This window comes from Elephas maximus, chromosome 1 (genome assembly GCF_024166365.1).
Source record: "Elephas maximus indicus isolate mEleMax1 chromosome 1, mEleMax1 primary haplotype, whole genome shotgun sequence".
NCBI lineage: Eukaryota > Metazoa > Chordata > Mammalia > Proboscidea > Elephantidae > Elephas > Elephas maximus.
In genome coordinates this window covers 67,077,900-67,101,480 of record NC_064819.1, presented here as the reverse complement: position 1 = coordinate 67,101,480, position 23,581 = coordinate 67,077,900, and the positions used below count along the sequence as shown (strand labels likewise).

At 36.3% G+C, this 23,581-nt stretch overlaps 1 protein-coding gene across 2 annotated transcripts in view; it reads right to left on the bottom strand.

Annotated features, from left to right (window-relative positions):
• Positions 1-23,581, bottom strand: part of CDKAL1 (CDK5 regulatory subunit associated protein 1 like 1) — a 794,624-nt gene that overhangs the window by 164,180 nt on the left and 606,863 nt on the right. For both annotated transcript variants that reach the window (XM_049876026.1, XM_049876110.1), the window contains one exon: positions 17,030-17,210. In XM_049876026.1, coding sequence (XP_049731983.1) covers positions 17,030-17,210 — 181 coding nt within the window. The remainder of the gene's footprint in view (positions 1-17,029; positions 17,211-23,581) is intronic.

Below are 23,581 nucleotides of genomic sequence, written 5' to 3'. Positions count from 1 at the left end.
AATTTCTCTTTGAAAAGAAACAATATAAAGAACAAAGTAAATGATAACCTAACATCAGTATTCCTTGGATAAATAAAAAGTTAAGAAGTTTGGGAAAAGGCCAGAAATTTTGATTGATTTTACATACATACATATACATATGTATATATACATAAAAGTGCCATTTCCTTGTTCCAGAGAATGTGGAAGAATAAATAATCCCACTACCGTAGATCAGCCTCTCCCAGAAAAGGGCACTGCATATTATGGCTCTTTTTTATTTTACCCAAATGCAATTAATCTGTGTTTTTTGAAGATTGTGCTCAAAGACAGAAGAAATAGTGTGTGTCCTAGTTAGGAAGAACAATCAGAGGTGTTACAGTTGTGCTCACCCTTTTGACCCAGCTGGCACTTACAGATGGGCTAGCCTAGAGCCTTGATACATACACCATTCACGGTGGGACTGCCCGAAGATTAGATGAGATGTCAATAGGGCATGGGGTCTGCACACAATAATCACTTAATGTTAGCTCCTGTTATTAACATACAAGGTTCTCAATTAGTTTTCCAATGAATATAACTTTGGTAGTTCAACAATATCACTTGTATTAATGATCTTATCACAAATTGAAGTTTAACAATGTCTATTTAGTTATAGGTACAAAGATGTGATGCTTGTAAGCTTTCTTGGTAAATGACTGTAAGATATGCCTCCATACGTTCAAGGAATGAGGATGGCTTTCACACTGGCATGTCGTATGGCAAAAACATTAAGCTGTTGTTTTCCAGCCACTACTTCAGGTCATATGAAAACTGCAATTTCAGTTGGTTGTATGTACGCATTCTCAATATTTCAGAAGGAAAAAGAATTCTAATATCCTCAAACGTCATCTTGCAGAGTTAGTGTTACATTTACTGCTGACAGACTTCCTTTTGGATCATGTTCTCTCTCCCATTGAATGTGACTGTCGTCATTTCACTGAGTATCTACTACTGCTCAGGTACTATGCCGTGTACTTGGGATACCAAGGTGAATAGGTGCTAGACTCTTCTTGTGGGGAAGTCACAAACAAAAAGCATCAAACCCAATGTAATAACTCAATAAAAGAGATGTACCAGTAGTGAATACTTAATTTACTAAAAACCCTGAAACTGCTTTGGAATAGGGTTTCTATCAGAACAACTGCTTTGTAAAAGTCACGCATAAGAGTATGGCCTTTGGCATTCAGCCTCTGTTCCAGCATTATATAAAGACTACGGAATGAGTATCAAGTTTGATATTTCTTATATTGACTAGCTCACCCAAGAAGCCAGATGTTTTGATCTCAACATTAGATGGTAAGGAGGATTTGGAGGCAGGGATCAAGAAAACCTGGGGATGCTCCTGTATTATTTGCAAAAGTAACAGAGGGTCAACTGACATTTGCACATGCGCTGAACGTTTACCGCTTGGCAGAAATGAAGACTCTGTCTCTGATACACTAGCAGCAACCCAGGGTGCTCTGATTAAAGGTCAAACATGAACTCAAGATGAAGACAACAGAGCAGCATCTGAGAGACACTTGATGTTGACTAAGTTTAAGCACATGGTTTACTCCGATCTCTGTACAAAAACAAAAATGTTCATGTGCACAAACACAGCAATACAACTAAACCTTCAGTGCAACACCTATTTCACGTTTTCTTAGAATCATAATTCTGCCACACCATCTGCAGTCTAGCTCCTAGACCCCTGGTATATTGATAAAGCACTGGCTGGATCAGGGGTGCATCTTTGCTTCGGCCTAAAGCAAGGACAACTAAGAATAACATATGGCCTTGGCTTCAACAGTACATACTCCTGCCATTTTGGGAAGTCTGAAACAATTCACTTTGTGCCAGTATCTGTCCTCTCTCCATCTTCGCTACTGTTATCAAGCTGCCATCATTTCTCATTAAAACTACTGCAGTAGTGTCCTAACTAGTCTTCCACCTATCTCTCTATAACCCATTTTCCACAAGTCAGACCGGAAGATCTTTTCCAGTGTAAATTGGATCACATCACACATTATCTTCCCCTTTTAATACCCTTTAATTGGATGAAATCCCACACCCCTTACTCTGGCTTATAAAGCTTGACAAGATCTGATCCATCTCGCCTACTTCATTTCTTACAAGTCTCCCTACCACTCACAATGCTTGAGCCATCCTGCCTTCCTTTCTGTTTCTCCAAGCTTACTTCCTTTATAAGCCCTTTGTGTGAGCTATTTCCTCTGTCAAAAATCCTCTTTCCTAGGACCTTTACAAGGCTGATTCCTTACCATTTGGATCTAAACTCAGATACCATCTCCTCACAGAGGGCTTGGATCAATCCAATGGATCCACCCAGTCATTATTTACTATACTGACCTGTTTTAATTCCCTGCTTACTTCTGGGGAATCCATGGATTAATATTCTCAACTGCTAAGCAAAAGATCAGTGGTTTGGGTCCACCCAAGGCATCTTGGAAGAAAGGCCTGGTGATCTATTTCCAAAAAATCAGCATTGAAAACCCTGTGAAGCACAGTTTTACTCTGACACACGTGGAGTTACCATGAGTCAGAATCCACTTGATGGCAGCTGGTTGGTTATACAGCTCCTATCACCCTCTATAGGGTTGCCATGAGTTGGAATCGACTTGATGGCAATGGGTTTTGTTATATTACCCTCTATTATATTACTGATTTGTTTTGTTTATTTGTTGTCTTCTCTCCATACTGCAGTATAAGCTCCATGAGATGAGTCCTTGCATATGTTACTCATGTACTCAGTATTTGCTAAATGAATTTAAAAAAAAGAAAAAAGATTATATAGGCAGTTCTCCTGATTTCAAGTTACAGTTGGCAAAAACTTTTATCCCCACATGAGGGAGCATTACATTTCCTAATCCTTATGGAAAGCTTCTTAAAACAAAACCTAACCCATCGCCGTCAGGTTCATTTTGACTCATAGTGACCCTACAGGACAGAGTAGAACTGCCCCATAGAGTTTCCAAGGAGCACCTCGTGGATTCAAACTGTGACCTTTTAGTTAGCATTTGTAGCTCTTAACTACTATGCCACCAGGGTTTCCACCAAGGTTTCTTAAGGCCCTTCTATCAGGTTTGGAGAGTTCTTGAGGTGTGGTCTACCAAAGAAGACTGGGCTTGAAAGTACATTATTTAAGGCAGAGCAATTTTACAACATTGATCTCACAAACTACTGACCTTGAAAACAATGCCGATTTCTCAATTTTGTTTCATCACTCGAAAAATCAAGAAAAAGTAAAAGCTACAATTTTAATTTCCTTAAGCACAACAAATTGTAAAGTTGCACAGTATATGACTCAACATCCACAAATGACAATGCAGAAGGTATCATTTGACACTGTTTGTATCATATTAATTTCTAGGACCCTTAGTAACATAATCTCAATCCAACCCCAAAACAGTGTTGCAGAGTCAAACACTAATGGAAGGAACTGGTAACTAATAAAGATAGCTTCTAGCTTCTGCAAAAGCTATGCTCTGTAACTTTGGTTTTAAGTTGGTTGTTTATAATCAAGTTGTATTTTTTATTATAAATGACGATTACATTGTTAGAAGCCCCCTCTCCCCCAGCCCAAAACAACAACAATCCAACCAATTATTTTACCATATACTATAGATTATGTGTATTCTGTTGCAAGTATATTTAACTATCATTTATAAGCAAGGAGCCCTGGTTTGTAAAAGGGTTAGGCACTTCGCTGCTAACTGAAAGGTTAGCAGTTTGAGCCCACCCAGTGGCTCCACAGGAGAAAGACCTGGCAATCTGCTTCCACAAAACTTACAGCCAAGATAATCCTATGGGGGCAGCTCTACTTTTTCACATGGGGTAGCTATGAGTGCGAATCAACTCAGCAGCACCTAACAACAATATCATTTAAAAACTGTTCCTGTGGGGAAACAAATTCTTCTCCAGTTTCAGGTCATGCTACACTAACCTTGTAGCGGTCTCTTTTCCCTTCTTTCCCAGTTCTATGTGGGCCCAGGTTCTGGAAGTACTGCCTTTGATCTTGACCTGTTTTTCTCTATTTTGTTAGGTTTATATAAAGTGTATTCACCAATCAGATGTTAAAGTATTCGGTGCCCAAGGATGAAAATGAGCTTAAATCTTAAAGAAGCCAGCTTCTTTTGCAATTACACGGCCAGCCTACATTTAGTCATTCACTCATCCACCACGCATTTATTGCAGGTGTCTGCCATCTATGAGGAAACGCCCTAAGGCAGTAGTTGTAGTGTGGACAGGAAGTAAACCGAGCCAGGAGAGGCAGGAGTGAGCCAGTCTGGTGACTGAAATCACTAAACACACTGGTCCTTATGAAGCCTATGGATCCTTTTGGGTATCTGCACACTTTCAAAAATATACTAAGCTTTTTGAGAAAGTGTGCTTTTTTTCTGGGGATGGTATGTTTGTGTGTGAGTGACTATATGTGTGTGGATTAAATACACATTAAATATATATATATCAAGGCCCACCCACACACTGCCGTCGAGTCATTTCCGACTCATAACGACTCTACAGGACAGAGCAGAACCGCCCGATACAGTTTCCAAGGAGCACCTGGCGGATTCGAACTGCCGACCTCTTGGCTAGCAGCCGTAGCACTTAACCACTATGCCACCAGGGTTTCCTGTTAAGGGCCATTGACCTATAACTAGGGATGGGTAAAGTTCTTACAGGCGCCTCCTATAAGCTAATCATTTGGTATCCAAGAAAGTCAATATTCTATAAGTATTTAACATTTTAGAGGAGCATATTAACATTTAAACAATTAAAAAAAAAAAAAAAAGAACCCTATCCCTTCTCTTCTACCTTCCAGTCATATATACCACTTCTATAAAAGTACTTTATTATCAGTAGCAAAAATAAGATTTCAGAACATGCATCTTTGATAAGATCTCAGATGCGACATGGTTAGTATATTTTATCCATTTGAATGCTTATCTGATCATGTTTGATTTGCTAGTCTTTAATTATTAAATAAACATGATTCCAAGGGGCAAGAGTTAAAAAATGGCTACATGTTAGATTACCAAATATATTCTGTTGACCTAAAAACACATTTAACATTAGCTCTAATATTGGAACTCCACTGTCAAGTCCCTAGGAAGGTTATAAATATGGATTTAAAGAACCACAGTTATCACAGAAAAAAATTTAAGTTCAAAAAGTAAGATAGATCTTTATAAGGTTCTTTGCCTTTAGAAGTCACTCCAAAGAGTCTATGGATTTCTCAAGTTGTTATTAAGTTAATAAAAAGTGAGTTTGAATTGAACACTACAATTTTAATAAATCAAATTCATATAAGAGGCATAAAAGAATTATGTAGACCTGTGCAAAAATTTTTTTTTGATACTTGTATTAAGCATGGCATATAATCACCAACGGAAAAAAGTTAGTCAGAAATATAATAAAGATGACTTTTCAAAGGACAGAAACTATATTCTCTTTATTTAATATAAATTCACCCAGTCTTTCTCAATACTAATACCCGTCACCATTCAGTACCTGAGAGAAAAACTTATAACCAAATATCTTCTTTTTTGGTAATTAAAAATTCATAAAAGCAGCAGGATAAAATAAATGCCTAAAAGAAAGCAAAATGAAATAACCATAAGTAGCTAAGTGTATTTATTCTACAAAAAAATTTTTTCAGTAATTTTCTAGCAGCTCACTACAATGAGCACATTAAAATGATTATCATTGAGCTCAGGCTTTCATATCAGATGCTTTATTATCCTAAGCTTCAGTTATTTCAGAAAATATGAAATGTGACGACTCCCAAGAACAATCATGGATTCACAAGCACAGCCATGCTTGATTTTTTTCTAGCAGTGGCTTGTGATTAACAGAAGAGTCATATGGAAGGGCTTTTAGTATCAACAGAAGTCTGTGTTTTTCTTTAGATCTAAGCTTTACCATTCTGAACAAACACCAGTCCCACAAAAACATGGCTCCAAGCTGGGTTACAGTCTACACTCATATAGTGTACATCTTACCCTGACTGCTTGAAGTTGAGGTATATGATAACAGAATTCAGTTCATCATTGTCACATCAAAACTTAAATAAAAGTAGACTGTGCTGTGTGGCAGGCAGGCAAGACATCAGGTTCAGAGGGCAGAAAAAATATAAGAGGAACAGTAAATGCACATAGAGAAAAGACTAGAAGTCCAAAAGAATGGCCCAGGCTGAGGGGAATCAGAAGCATGCTACTAAAAAAAACACTTGCAGCAGTAAGAATTAACAGAGGTCCCACTGGTGACACCTCTCTCCTGTGGCGCTTCACTTGTGCAGGTTCAGGGGTGGAGGAAGGAGGTGGGGAGGGACAGCATCAGCCCACACCGTATACACTGTTCATACCCCCAGAGAGTACTTCCTTCTTAGAAACAGCACTTGCTTTCTGTCACAAGATCTCGACAAGACACTCTGCTTCAACTAGCTCCAAATTAATCACATTTGTTAAATTCTCTAACATTTCAGGGTCAAGATAATACACAGCCAAAAGGCCTGATCGTACTGGCAAGACTGAGGCTATCATCCACATTGGCAAAATTCCCACCACACAGCTGAGGCTTAACGACAGTTCTTGTTATTTTCACATTCTCCAAATCTCCAAACAATGCCACCCCCTTTTCCTTTGGTCTTTTAGTTTGAGAGTGGGATAAAAGGGGAGTGCTCATTTTAAGAAAGATTAAAGAAAAAAACAAAAAACAAACAAAAAAACATCTAACCAGAGCCCTAGTTTCTTCAAATGTTTCCAAAATCCAGAAAGTTTTCTAAAGGTTCAAAAATATAAGCATGCAGAGTCGATAAGGTTATCGAATGGTGTTTAAAAAACCCATGGCCATTGAATTGATTCCGATTCATAGTGACCATATAGGGCAGAGTAGAGCTGTCCCACAGGGTTTCCAAGGCTGTAATCTTTATAGATACAGATGGTCACATCTTTCTCCCATAGAACGAACAGCTGGTGGGTCTGAACTGCTGACCTTTTGGTTAGCAGCTGAGTGCTTAACCACTGCACCACCAGGTCTCCTATTTATGGTGCTTAGAACAACAAAAACACCAAAAAAAATAAGGGAGCTGCTAGGAAGAAGTCAATCCCATAGCTTCCCTGTAGAAACATCTCGGAAAGAGATAAAATCAAGTGAGGGGAGGGACAGGGAGTAGACAAGGGAAGGGGCCTGGAGGGGTTGATGTTTCTACTTCAGAGAAGAAGAGGACCAGGCCTGGTTAGGGAGCAATTATGACCGCTAGAAAACATAACAACAACACGAGCACCACCAGCAGTAAAAAGCAGAAACAATTTGTACTGCCCTAAATTTTAGAAAATGTTCAAGGGTATTTGTAAAACATCTGGCCCTCCAATATTTAATCTGTGAGCCTGGAGTCAATCAAAAGCCACTTAAGTGACCTTCTGTACAGTGAGATGATATTTTTCATAGAACATAATAACTTTGCTGACATGTAGCTAAATCTACATCTTAGAATTATTAAGTCTTAAAGAAGAATGTTTATGGGAACTCTCAAGAACTAGTCACAGAGATTTCTTAAATCCACTTATTGGTCTCTAAGTCCATGTCTTTCACAATCTCCCAACTGGGTTTTCTGACTCCTCCTTCCCTCTCCTTTATTCTCTGTGCCACACTCAGCAGGATCTTTACAAAATAAATGCACAGGTCACTACCATACAATAGCTCCCTATCACATACGGTGCAGTCTAATGCCATGTTAAATAGCTTACGAGGTCACCTTGGAGTCCCTGGGTGGTGCAAATGGTTAACATGCTTGGCTGCTAACTGAAAGGATGGAGGTTTGAGTTCACACAGAGGAGCCTCGGAAGAAAGGTTTAGTGATCTACTTCCAAAAACAGCCATTAAGAATCCTATGGAGCAGAATTCTACTCTGACACAAATGGGGTCGCCATGAGTTAATTCTGAATTGATGGCAACTAGCTTTTTTTTTTTTAGCTTTTTTTTTTAAGACCGTTTTAATCTACACCTTGCCTACAGCTCCTGACTCATTTATTGACAATCTGCAAGTTGCCCTCCACTCAAAAAAAAAAAAAAAAAAAAATCAAACAATAAACTGTAACACATCTTAGCACTCCAAATATCACAAATTTTATGGTCATTAAATATTCCATGCTTTCTTTACTCTTAGGTTTTTTTCACATGCTGCTGGTAAACCTCTCCCTCTAACTGGTAAACCCTCTCTCTCTTCCACACAGCACTCTCCACTTCTCACAACTAAAATCATCTCAGCCTGCAGGACTCAATTTTGTAATTCGCTAATTCAACACATATTTGAGTTCCCACTGTATGCCAGGTATTGTGCTGGTTGCACATGGATAGGAAGATTGGCTTCCAAACTTCTCAAAACTTATAAGATACATAGACAAGGATCATACAATGTGTTAAGTGACATGGTGGAAATCAGCACAGAACCTTAAGGGACACAGAGGAGGAGACGACAACCTGGCTAGGGTGATCCGGGAAGGCTAAACGGAGGCTTAAATGATGAGGGCCAGTTAGCCAAGCTTTCCCCCCTCCATCCCTGTCCTTCGCCAGGTGGATGACTAGGGAATTCGAGGCACAGTAAATGAATATAGAGGTATGTTGGGAACTACAAGCAGTTAGGCATATGGGAGCATGAAGTGTGTGGAAAGGAATGGCAAGACATTAAGAGTGGAGAGGTAAAGAGGAGCTTCACAGTGTGATCTTGGGCAAGTTAAAGTACTCTCAGCCTTAGTTTCCTCATCTGCAAAATGAGGATAATAATAGCGATTACTTCAGAGAGCTATGAGAATGAAAGTAGATAGTATATACAAACTGCTTAGAACAATGTCTGATGTATGCTTATGGCTAAGTAAATGCCATCTCTTGTTATTTTTGTTATGTCATTATTACTATTAAGTTCAAAAATGATTGTGCCTCTTGAGTAGCATTTAGTATAAGTTTTCACAGAGCTAGGAATGATCATGTGTCATCTAGTGGCACAGTCAACCCTGGGTGGCATAAAGAGCCAGGTGATTAATTGTCTAATGCTGTCAGATCAAAATAGCCAAATGCTGTCAGATCAAAATAGCCCAGAGCTGGTGTATTAATTTCCTACTGCTGCAGTTAACAAATTACCACAAACTTAGTGGCTTAACACAAATGTGTTGACCTGTGGTGCTGGAGGTCAGAAGTCTGAAATGGGTCTCACGGGGCTAAAATCAAGGTGTTGGCAGGGCTGTGCTCCTTCTGGAGGATCTACAGGAGAATCTGCTCCTTGCCTTTTCGAGCTTCTAGAGGCCGCCTGCATTCCTTAACTCGTGGCCCCCTGCTCTGTCTTCAAAGCATGTCACTCCAACCTCTGCTTCTATTGTCACATCTCCTCTCCCTGACTTTGACCTTCTTGCCTCCTTCTTACAAGGATCCTTGTGATTATGTTGGGCCTACCCAGATAATCTCCCCATCTCAAAAGCCTTAACTTAATCACATCTGCAAAGTCCTTTTTACTACATAACGTAACATAGTCTTAGGTTTTGGGGATTCGGACATGGACATCTTTGGGGGCTCATTATTCAGCCTATCACATCTGGTCTCACTGCTTCCATTTTGAGCAGTCATAAATGACAAATTTAATAGCTATGTTTTAGCATTTCTAGTTCACATTCAGGAAACAGTAAGTCAGTCGACTGATTTTTGAAACAAAAAGTCTTCGGATTCATAATAAAACTGAAAGTGAAAAAATGAGAAATGGAGATAACATATTTAGGCCAATTATTTAGAAAAAGAACAAAGTACTTAAATCCTTCTGAATATAGTTTGAAAGGTGGCCTTAAAATCATATGCTAGAGAATCAAAGTCTAATAACTGTTTCAAAGGGCCTTGGGGATCATTAAGTTCAATTCTTCATTTGTTAAATGAATGCCATCTCATAAAAATTCATAAAAGGTAGGAAGGAGGTCCCCAACCATCTGTAATATATGGACTATAATCTAGCTCCTATTTCTCCTCTGTTATTATAGAGTTATCATGAAAGATTCTGTCAAATGATCTGGTGAGCTCTAGATACAAAAAAACTATGGCCAAGCTAAAAACTTTATCAAAAGGAAAAATAAAAATTATGTGCCCAGAAAAGAAGAGCTTAAAAGACCAACTAGAAAAGATCAAATACATAAGGACCAAAGATACCCCTTCAAAAAAGGTAAGTCAGAATGATGAAAAGGTTCTTGAGAAAAGGTTCTGTTCTACAGGTGTTCTTGAGAATCAATTTAGGACAAAACATACTTAATAGTCTAGGGTATAAAAATCTCTTGCAAATATTTTTTTTCCTCTTTCCTAAAGACAAAAGTTTAGTTTTGAAATCTGAGACTATGTAAATAATGTAATTACGTTATCAAGTGAGTTGAAAGTGCCAGGGTTTCTTCCATTAATGCAACTTGTTGTTAAACGTTAGGCTCATACTACTCAAAAGCAACAAAAAGCTTTAGCAACATTTTGAGAAAGTGACAAAGCTCTTTCTATATGCTATGTTTTTGTTTGTTTTTTAAATAAAGTATGTCCTGAACTCACAGGCAGTTAGGTTTGGGAGTACCACTGTATGTTCCTGAATAATCTTCTGTATTTGAATTAAGAACACTCCTTAGGCACATCTATTCCACATGGTCACCTTGCCTTGGTTAGAACACCACCTGCAAAAGGAAATTTACCCCCTCACAGGAATGTCTTCTGTGGACAGTTCTGGCAATGCTGCCTCTATCTACCCCAAGGATGTCCCTTCTGTCCTCTCAGGAACACTCACACTCACTCCTCTGGGCTGGAGCAGGAAGTGTCCACCATGGCTTCATTATCTGAAGTCTAAAAATACTAGAAATTGCAGGTAAGTGAGCTACGATTCTTTTATGATAACAGAGATTTAAACACATTACCTCTACTATCTGGTTCCAAGATGTAAGACAAGCAAACAAGTGGATTTACTATCACAATTTAACATTTTAAACCACTAAACATTCCAACAGCCTTTCTCATCACCTAAATATTTTTTCAAGTCACATGCCTTTTAAAATGAAGAGTTCATCACAACTTCATTATTTTTCATTGAATTTTCCTTAAAAAGGAAGTCTGAAATGGATACCTGAGGATCAACAGATGTGCCAAATTCAGGTGACCTTTTTCTAGGGAGATTAAGAATCTCGGTCAGAACACTATTGGAATGACTTAAGATTAATAATGGCTAATGAAGGAAGGAAGACTCAGTGGAATAGAAAACATAAACATGCAAATCTGACCTTTCATTTAAAAGTCTGAGGTCACTCTCATTTAGGTGATTTTGCTAAAAAATTTCTTATACAGTAGTAATCTTTCAAAAACCAAGGAAAAAACAAAACCCCAAATATTAGTCTGTCCTGTTCATGAAAATATATTCCCTAATTTATCTTTATTTAAATTTAAGCTTATATTCTTTTTTCAGTAGGCAATAAAACATTGATAAAGAATCCAAGCTTCCCCTCCACGCAAATGCAAATAACTACAAGGTGTTTTATCTTTTTGACAATTCAAATGATTACGTGATATACATAATTTAGTCCATTTATCAAAGCTTTACTATTACACATTTAGAAACACTGGAATTTATCGTTATTTATGGTAATATATAAAAATAGTTATGATAAAAGGGAGAACTACATTAAAATTACTTATTTATACCCGTTATGGAAAAAGAAAATTTTGGGCATTGTTTCAAGTGGAAATATTATATATCTAAGAAATTAATATATCTTAACCAAGAGGCATTCTATAACCAGAATAAAAAGCTGTTGTTAGAAAACAACTCATATTTTGCTGTTTTCCCAACAATGGCTTGATTCTACTTTCACTGTTAAATTTTTTGAGCAAGGAAATGGAACATACATCAGATAAGAAAAAATTGCTACCCATTTTGCAACAGCATTGCATTTCAGTGACTCCTAGTTGCATAAGCAATTTCCCAGCTACCTGAGACAGGTAGAGTAGACAATTACTAATCTTGGGTACATTTTTTAGGTGAACCAAGGATATTTAATGCACCTGAGACATCCTCTCTTTGACTGCAAATCCCTGAAATTTCATCATTAATGTGCAATTCCCTTTATTTAAGTTTCTGATTTTTACAAAATGAAATCATTCCAGGCATTTTTTTTTTTTTTAACCTAAAGCATAATTACAGAAATGTAGAGGAGGTTTAATGAAGAGACAGTTGCATGAGGGGGAGAATGATGAAGAATCTCAAAACGTTGGCTCTTGAAAACAAAACAGTGGGCCTGAACAATAATAAAATAAAATAGCTTCACAATTTGGCCTAGGACAATCCTGAATCTGAGGTAATTGTTTCAGATTGGAGTGCAATGAAAAGTTGACAACTTTTCTACCAGTGCTAAATAATAAACAAAAGCAATACTGCGTATACCAGGACTGGGTGACTGCAGTCTAAATATGTAAGGAAGATGCTAAGAGGCCATGTTTAGAAGATAAAAGAGAAGATACACCGTCCAAAAAAAAAAAAAAAAATTGAAAGCTTATTTTATGCACTGAGCTCTGCCTCCGGTGAGGGCAAATTAGCTTGTATGTGACCAATATTCCTGCCAAGAGTGATTAGAAGAGGTGAACACAATTTAAAATAAATATATTAAAATCAACCCTATATCTGAATAACAGCACAATCAAAAAATGAAACTCAATCATTTCAATAACATAAAGAGAACACGCATGTAGGAATAAAACTAATAAATAATATGCAAGACTTCTATATATAGAAAACTATAAAACACTATTGATCAAAATAAATGAAGAAATACACTTGGTTCAAGGTGGGAATATGTGATATTATTACAATGTCAATTTCCCCTAAAATGATCTATAGAATCAATCCAATTACCAGACAAAATTCCAGCAGAATTTTTTGTAGATGTCGACAAATGAAGAAAGACAAAGGGCCAAGAATAATTAGGGTAATCTTCAAGAAAAAAAAAAAAAAGACTTAAAAAACATTCACTGCCAATATCAAGACTTATAATAAAGCTACAGCAATCAAGCTTGTATATCAGTGGAAAGGCAGACAAATAGACCAAAGAAACAGAAAAAAAGTCCCAGAGAGAACCACACATATACAGATATTTGATTTATGATAAAGGTGACCATGCAGAGCCATGGGGAAAGGACAAGACTTTCAATAAATGCTTTTGACTCAAATGGATATCCTTCTAGGGAAAAAAAAAAAAAAAAAAGCATCTTGACTCCTATATCTCATAGCTTACAAAAAATCAGTTCCAGTTGGACTAAAGATCTAAATGTAAAAGGCAAAAATGATAAAATTTCTGGATGAGTACATCAGAGTATCTCCTCCACGGCTGTATAGGGAAGGTAAACCAAACATTTTTTAAACAGAATACAAAGAGCACTAAGGCAGAAAGGAAAATATTGATAAGTTCAATAATATAAAATTAATAATGTCTATTCTTCAAAAAGGCACCAATAAGCTTCTGTTTGGGATGATGAAAAAGTTCTGGAAATAGAGGTGATGGTTGCAAAACACTGTGAATGCAATTAATGTCACTGAATTGTACACTTAAAAATGGTTAAAATAGCAAGTTTTACGTTATACATATTTTGCCACAATAAAAATAAATAAATTAGGCACCACTTATGTGAAAAGGTGGGTTACAGAATGGAAGAATATCTATAAATTATCATGACTTACAAAAGACTTCTACCCAAAGAAGGTAGGCGGCGGGGAGGGGGAGTAGAGGGCAAACTGTTTAAGCCCATATATAAACGGGGAAAAATATGAACAGGCACTTCCCAAAAAAAGATGTCTAAATAGCCAATTAATACATAAAAATGTAGTCAATATCATTAGTTAACAGGGAAACAAATTTAAACCACAAGTAGATACCACTATGTTCCCATCAGAAAAATTAAAAACATGATACGTGTTGGCAAAGATACGAAGCCACGGCATACTGCTGCTGAGAATGTAAATTTATTTAACTACTTTGGAAAACTACTTGGCAGTTTCCCTGGGTGTCACTAAATGGTTAAGTGCTTGACTACTGATCAAAAGGTTAATGTTTCGAACCCACATCAAGGTGCCTTGAAAGAAAAGCCCAGCAATCTTCTTCTGAAAGGTAACAGCCTTGAAAACTCTATGGAGTATAGTTCCACTCTGCAACACTTGGGGTCGCCATGAGTTGGAACTGACTCAATAGCAACTGATGGTTTTAGTACAGCAGAAATAATTGTACATCCCATGGCCCAGCAATTACACATCTAGCTAAACACCCGGTAGAAATGTTTACATACATTAAAAAAAAAAAGTTGCTCTCGAGTAGATTCCGACTCATAGTGACCCTGTAGGACACTGCAGAACTGCCCCATAGGGTTTCCAAGGAATACCTGGTGGATTTGAACTGCCAACCTTTTGGTTAGCAGCTGAACACTTAACCACTGCCCCACCAGGACTCTGCATAAGTAGGATGAAAAGACATAAACAGAAACGTTCACAGTACTATTAGTTGTAATAGTAATATTGGAACACTGAAGATACCCAATTCCCCTGTAACAGAAGGATGGGTACACTGTGATATACACATACAATGGAACACTATATAGCAATGAGAATGGATGAACTACAGCTACTTATAAAAATATGGAACCGTTTCACCAACATAATGTTAAGCAAAAAAAGCCAAACACTGATAAATTATTCTATTTACATCAAGCTTTAAAACAGGCCAAAGTAATGTATGGTGTCAGAGTGAGGGATAGTGGTTATCTTGGGGAAATGGGAGGGGACAGTACATAGAGGGGCCTGATGGGGATTTCCCGGGTATGGCTAATGTGCTATTCCTGATTTGACTGCTGGTTACACAGAGTAATTGCTTTATGAAAATGTATAGCTGTACACTCTTCTGTGGTATGTTATACTTCAAAAAACTCTTTTATTAAAGAGGAAGTAAAATTTACAAAGAATAAACTATAGGGGCAGTAAAGAGATTGCTAGTTGCCAAGGGCTGGGGATGGAGGGAGCATATGATTAAAGAGGGGCAAGAGGGGATTTTGGGGGCTGAGGGAACTGTCCTGTATCTTAATTGTGGTGACAGTTACCTTATTGTATGCATTTGCCAAAATTCATGGAGCTGCATACCAAAAAAGAGTGAAGTCTTCTGTATATAAAATACACCTCAGTAAAAAACTATTAATTTGGATACAAAAAAGAATTAATTCTACTTCTTGTCCTGCTTGCAAAAAGTTAGGTATCTGTGTTACTATAATCTGCTTTTAGTGTTGATTAAATTATAAAGAAAATTAAATGATGTATCTGCAAACCATTTTCTTACCCCTGTAAAGAGAGAAATTTATAAAATTAAAAAGAAGAAAATGTTGGGAAAAAAGAATAATACTCACTTTAGTCTCATTGGGAAAAACAGACTTTTAAAAATATGTATATCTTTTTTCAACCAAATGTTGAAAGAAGTAATACATATATGTTATGTGTTTGATATTCAAAAGTTGCATAATAGGAAAACAAAAATAAGTTCTGAGTTATTTCTTTTGGTTTTTATGTATGAGAGTGTTAGGGAAAAATTAATGATGGTATAATTTTCATTGTTGTTGTTAAAAACAAAGTAGAAATTTTTCAGTTAAAAAATTCTACCTCCTCTTAAGGCTTATTTTGCATTTTTTCCATCTTCAGGCAATGAATCTAGAAACTAAATATTTGTTTTAAGACAATTCACTCCTGAGGCATTCTGGGAAACAGTTTGCTTTACTGGATGTATAACTTATTTGCATTTACTTTGAATTATGTTATTTTAATATATCTATAAAAACAAAGAAATTAAATCGAGGTTCGCTGTGAAAGCAATACACACCTGAACCATATTTATATATATGGCATCAAGTCTATCTCAAGGAGAAGTAGAAAAACCATGGGACTTCCAGTACATAGCAAATTATTTATGAAAAGGGTTACTTAAGAGGCAGGATAAATATAAAGTCCCATTTGCTCATACACATTTAAATATTGCCTTATTTCGAAACATCCAAGTATTTATTTTATAAACACAGGTAAATACTAGATATTAGTTTAAAACAATCTCTACCCAATGTCATCTGGACAAACCTCAGTCTTTGAAAGAAGAAGGTGGTATTTTAGTCTGGCAGCTCAGAGGTTAAAGCAATCAGCTGCTAATCAAGAGAGTGGTGGTTTGAAGCCACCAGTGGCTCCACAGGAGAAAGAGGTGGTAGTCTGCTTCCATAGAGATTTATAGCCTTGGAAACCCTATGGGGTCACCATGAGTACTATTAATTATAATAGTAATACTGGCACATTGAAAATACCCAATTCCCCTGTAACAGAAGGATGGGTATACTGTGATATACACATACAATGGAACATGATATACAAATGACAATGGATGAACTACAGCTACTTATAAAAACATGGAATAGTCTCACCAATATAATGTTAAGCAAAAAAAGCCAAACATTGATAAGTTATTCTATTTACATCAAGTTTTAAAATAGCTCAAAGTAATGTATGGTGTCAGAATGAGGGATAGTGGTTATCTCCGGAAATGGGAGGGGACTAGACTCAATGGCAGTGGTTGTTTTTTTTTTTTTGGTTAATGTTATTTTAGAGCCCTGGTGGTGCAGTGGTTAAGACCTCACCTGCTAACCAAAAGGTCCACAGTTCGAATTCACCAGTTGTTCCTTGGAAACCCTATGGAGCAGTTCTACTCTGTCCTACAGGGTTGCTGAGTTGGGATTGACTCAATGGGAACAAGTTTGGTTTCCTGGTTAATGTCATTTTACTCACCCAAGGCTCCCCTACCCCTTACCCCATCTTGGAAATCTCCCCATATTTTGTAATTTTAGGGTTATACTATGGAGATCGGTATATACTAGGAGAAAGCTGGTATAACAGCTGCATTTTTATAGCTATTGGCAAAAATTATACCTAACAAGAAAAATATCTTACCACTTGTGCTGGAATTTGTTCCATTTTTGCAGCAGGAGTTCCTGGTCTTGGGTAAAACTGGTTAATAAAGAGGCTTGGGAATTTATACTCTTCGACAAGTTTCACTGTTTCCTGAAAATCTTGATCTGTTTCTCCAGGAAAACCACAGATGATGTCTGTAGCAACAGTTATTCCAGGAACTCTAGAAAATAACAAGGCAAAATGGTACAAACTATGACTATTAGTCATAATTATTCTATTTTTCTGACATTTTAAATACCATTATTCTTTTTAAAATTACATTTTATTTTTAGGAAACGGACACTTGCAGTTTCAAAAGAGCCCTAAATATTAAAAGCTTATACTGAAAAGCAGTGGTCCCCTGTCTTATCCTTTGAGTTACCCACCTTTAGTTCTTTTAGATACTTCTTCATTCTTACCTCCATATTTTTAAGCAGATAGATTACCCTGTTATTTCTAGATTTATTGATTTTTAGACAATACTTAGTGACTTCTATATTATGGTAAATGAGGACATAGCTCTTTAAACTTCTCTCTCTACTCTTCCAACACAATTATTATACAACTTTTAGTTAAATTAATAATATTCCCATTGGTATGATTGGCAAAGATATTGCTCCCTGGTAAGCCAAATGGAATACTATCATTAAATTTGTTTTCCACAACTTTTAGTTTTTCTTAGAACTAATAATTGCCTCTTCAAAAAAAAAAAACTTGTTTAGTATACTATGCATCTACGGCTAATGTTTTCCAGAAGCTCCATAACCATTCTCCCTCCCCAAAAAGGAAAAAAAAACAAACAAACGCGTAGCCATCGAGTAGATTCTGGTTCATAGCAACCCTATAAGACACAGTAGAACTGGCCAAAAGGGTTTTCAAGGCCATAATCTTTACAGAAGCAGACTGTCACATCTTTCCCCCACGACAGCTGGTTGGTTCAAACCACCAACCTTTCAGTTAGCAGCCAAGTTCCATAAAATCTATTAAATACCAATAGTATCTTCTAAACATTGCATGTATCATATAATTCACCAGTCCTATTTTTTTCATCTGGAGATGTCACTTTTGATTTCTTTAGGTGTGTTTTGCTTTCACAGTGACTCTGCTGTCATCTTTGAACATTGTTTCTTTTATTCAATCCCCCTTTTCCTGGATCCTATATCTTCTTATTTCTTGATTAACTCCCTCTTCCTCATTCTGCTGGAGTACACTTTCAGAAGCTTCATCAGGAAGAATGCCAGGGAATTTTGTTGTTAAGTCTTATCTTAGCATGTCGGAACATGTCTTAATCCTCACCACTATTTGATGGTATGGCAGTGCACAGTACTTTTAAGTTGAAAAGTATTATCTATCAAAACTTTGCATTGTTCTATTATTTATAACATCATTTTGTTGTTGTTAGCTGGTGTTGCATTGATTCTGACTCACGGTGTCACCACATGCACAGAGTTTTCAAGGCTGTGACCTTTCAGAAGCAGATCGCCACACTTGTCTTCTGAGGTACCTCTGGGTGAGTTCAAACAGCTGGTAGTCAAGTGCTTAACCACCTGCATCACTCAGGGAACTCCCCATTATTTTTCAGCTGGCAAAGTTGCTGATGAGATGTCCAAATATACTGTGATACACAATTCTTTACATGTGTCCCGACTCTCTTTCTGAAAACTTTTAGGATATTATTCTCAATGTTTTTAAATTTCATGCCTTTTTTTTATACCTTTAAACCATGGACCGCCAAAAGAAGTACAACCAGAATGCTCCTTAGAAGCAAGGATGGTAAGACTATATCTCACATACTTTGGACATGTTATCAGGAAGGCTCGGACCCTGGAGAAGGACATCATGCTTGGTAGAGGATCAGTAAAAGAGGAAGACCCTCATGAGATGGATTAACACAGTGGCTGCAACAATGGGCTCAGCATGGCAACAACTGTGAGGATGGCACAGGACTGGGCAGTGTTTCGTTCTGTTGTGCACAGGGTCACTATGAGTCAGAACCAACTCCATGGCATCAAACAACAACAACAATACCTTGGATTGGCTCTTTAAATCTACAGGCAGGGTACAAGAGACTGCAGAGTGATACAGTATGAACACTTATTATGGTCTTTAGTTCTAAGAGATTTTCCTATATTATTTCTTTGATAATTCATTTTCTTTCTGTTGGGCTCCTTTCCTTTGGATGTTAAAACTACTGAATTGACCTCTAAGCTTTTTCTGTCTTTATTTTCCAACCTTGTCTTTTTTGTTCTATTTTTCTGGAAGACTGAATAGAGTTTAGGTTCCAACTTGTCTACTGAAAAAAACTAAGCTGAAAATCAAATTTCAAATTTCCAAGACCATTTTCATGTTCTCCAATTTTCCTATTTTACATCCTCCTACCCTTGTTTTATACATTTTTTTTTTTACCCTTGTTTTATACAGTACCTTTCATTTCTCTGAAGATATTAGTGAATGTTTTTGCAAATTTTCTTCTGCTTTCTGTAATTGTGCCTATTTTCCACCAGGTTCTTATACTTTGGTTCCCTTCACTCATAGTTGAGACTTTCTCGGCAAATAGTGATTATTGCTGACTTTTCATATTGAAGAGGAAAGCACAAAAGCTTTTCATTAGAGAGTGATGGGATAGTAAGCCGTCTTTGTTTTTGGTAGAACCCATCAAATGTTAGCATCTTGGAAGTTAAACCCACGAGGCATTCAGTTTCTCTGTAAGTATGTTCCAGTATCATACCAAGGACTACATAATTTTATTTTAGTGTTCTGTGAGAATAATATTAACAATATTAAAAAATCCAATATCATAACAACAGGAAAAACAGCATCAAACACTTAAAATTAGAATAAATACCTAATTTATACCCATTGCCATCGAGTCAATTCTGACTCATAGTGACCCTATAAGACAGAGAAGAACTGCCCCATAGGGTTTCTTAGGCTGTAATCTTTATGGAAGCAGACTGTCACATCTTTGTCCTGCGGAGCGGCTGGTGGATTCGAAGCATCAACCTTTGGTTAGTAGTACAGCACTTAACCACTACACCACCAGGGCTCCTTGCCTAATTTACAGGTATATCAATTTTCCTAATAAATATCGATTTTCCTATCACCTAAATGCAGTTCTATATGGACGAACAAAAAAATTAAGATACATAATATTTTTTGGGCCATAAGAGGAAAGAAAAAAAAAAAAGAAAAAAGGATGCATCAATAAGAAATGCTGAATTCCTAGATTCCTAATACCAACAAGAAACCCTGGGGGCGTAGTGGTTAAGAACTTGGCTGCTAACTGAAAGGCTGGCAATTCAAACTTACCAGCTGCTCCGTGAGAGAACAATGTGGCAATCTGCTTTTGTAAGGATTTAGGGCCTTGGAAACCCTATGAGGCAACCTTGGAAACTGTATGGGGCAGTTCTACTCTGGCCTATAGGGTCACTATGAGTTGGAATCAACTTGAAGGCAAGTTTGGGGTTTTTTTGGTTGATACAGACAACTGCTTTCCAAGCCTTGTTTACATACTACTTTAATTTCTATGGGAAAAAGAATGTCGAATTTATTGTTTAAAAGACTTCTTTCTGAATTCTACTTGGTCTCATCTAACTATTAATTTGGCTGAACTTTCATTAGTAAGATAAGTTCCAAGTTACGGAGCTTTTCTTTGTGATGATAAAAAGATACACTATACACAGGAAAAAAATGAAACAGTATACTTGAAAAAAATTTTAATTTTTATTGACATAAAAATATTTTTTTCTTTAAGGGTAATTATCAAAGTCATAAATTTCATATGCTTGCATGGAAAGCTGTAGATTAAAAGACCACCTTCTCAACAAACTAAAGCATGTAGAATTAAAGTCAATAAATTTTAATTAGCTAGTTTTACACTTGCTTTTTTTTTTTGTAACTATTCCTGATCAAAAGAAATCCACAACTAAAAATAGTAATGGATCACAGCAGGCAATGATGTTGAAGAGTCCATCTACCCAGGAAGTTAAAAAAAAGAAAAAGAATCTTAGAAACTGCCTGTGAAATATTACAGAAACTAAGACAATTGGGTTCTTGTCCTAGGGTATGAATTGGAATGAACTTGGCACTAGAGTACAGGGTATTCCCAAAGGAAAGTACCTTACTGATTTTCCCCATCTTTCTTGATCCATTTTAGTTCAGCTCAGTATTAGGCAACACCTGCTTACTTTGGCCTTGATGTCCACAATGAAATAGAAAAGACAAACTTTTAAAAAGGAGCTGTCATAAATACTAAGGAAGGAGCTGATCAATGCATGAATATATTTGATAATTTATGTAAAAATATGACTGATACAGGGGGAGGTCATTAATGAATTAGTGAAACACCTGTGTTGAAAAAAAAAGAAAGACCTGTATTAGTGAATAATTACAAGTAATAGCAATTTAATTGGTTTTAAAAATAAATAAGAATATAAACTGCTTATAAATGTTTTTTTAATTAGAGATTGCACATTAATGTTAGGTGAAGCTCATCTACACATTAATTTTAGATGTGCAAATGATGCTGCTTAAGTTCTTGAAAATGATTCGGCCCTTTAGGTGGATCAACTAAAATCTCATATTTACACTCTTAAATTGACTAATAAATAATTCTCTTTAGTACATGGGAAAATGAAATTACCACTAGAAATGAGACAAAATCTAAATTATTATTGTATTTAAGTATCTAAAGGAAAACTGTAAGGGGTTTTTGTATATGAACTGGAACATTAATCCACATATTTAAAGTGTCAATTCTGGGTAAATGCTGTTTTGATATACTATAAACTTTCAAAATACTAAAATCTTAAAAATGATCATTTCTACAAATTTATTAAAGCTGTGAATCTAATGTATATGATTATTAAGTAATATTTGGCTTTTTTTAATTTAAAACTTTCAATATTTATGCTTTCGCAGTGGTTTTTTGAAAATAATTCTGAAAGATGAGAATAAAAATGTTTAATTGGCTTAAATAAAAAGGAGAATTTAATCAATTATATTTTCTGACTTATATAAGCTATTTACTGGCAAAATGGGCTTGTCAAATAATTTGGGGATGCGACTGATGAGAAAGGTTTCAATTATGAATCTGATTTATCAGGGACCTGTAGAAGAGTACCATTTATTGTTGGCCTTAGGCTAAATTTAAGTAAGCCCTAACTATTTTGACAGTTAATTATTAACCTTAAATAAAAATACACACATATATATATCCCATACTATATGTCATATACTACTTATGTCACACTTGAATTTATCCTAACACTTTTACTTGCAATTTGGTGTTTCACTGGCAATAATATGAAAAAGGAAGATTCTATTTTACTCTCTAATAAATCATGAACTTCAAATTTCTCATGTGAAAATGTGGGATTAATATGTCACTTATTTTAAAAGAAAAAGATAAAAATGATCAGAAAAGGATCCAGTCCATCCAAATTATTAGGCGTAAGCAAAACACATGGTTAAAAGAAACATTTTTTAATCCTATGGAGATTTATTATAGGAAAATTACCAAATATTTTCAGGAAAAGTAAACTGGAGGTAGGAAGGGGAGAAAACTATCTTAAACTGAATGAAAATGAAAATATACCTAAATATATGGGATGCAGTTAATGTAGTACTCAGAAGGAAATCTTCTGGGGGAGGTGGCCATAGTTTTCTTCTGATTCTCAAAGGTTTCTGTTGCCCAAATAAGATTAGAACACATTTCAGTGAATGCTTTTGGATCAATCAAAAAATATTAAGATAAATAGATTATAGGATAATAGGTAATCTTTTACCTAATATCATAGTCTGTGTTTTAGACATTTTCTTAAAAGAGAAATTAAGGTTTATCAGACTAATCTCTGTTGAAATAATCATCTTTACAGTGGGAGGTTTAGTAAAATCTATAGATTGAACCCTATGAAACTGCTGTGTTTTCAGCTAATACACCTGGTGTCAGTAAGTTGCATACATTTGTGAAAGGTTGAATTGGCAAATGCTGTCTGATGTATATTTTTACAAAAAAAAAAAGGTGCAGCTGCTGAGGCTGATTACGTACAACCAAACACCGCATGAGATATGGTTTCTTGGTTTGGAGATTTAAGGCCATGGTTTCACGGGATATCTCAGTTGCCTTAAAATACCATTTCTAGTGTGTCTGTTCTATTTCCTAGAACAGAATGGAACAGGCATAGTGACTGGGGTCTTAAAAGCTTGTAAGCAGCATCCAAAGTGTAACAATTGGTCTTTATTCACCTGAAGCAACATAGGAAGGAGAGTCAGGGATACGAGGAGGAAATGGAATGTGTAGCTAATTGCCTCCATGAACAACTGCCTTCCTTGCCATGAAGCCAGAGCTGGATGGTGCCTGGTTACCAGTACAGAACATTTTGAACAAAGAACCTATAGAAGAATCTTGATCAAAGGGGGACGTGGAACAGAATTTCAAATTCTCATTGGCTCCAGAATTCTGGAGCCATGGCAGCTGGATGAACCCCTGAAACTATTGCCCTGAGATAATCTTTAAACCTTAAACTAAAAACATTTCCTGACCCTCTGCCA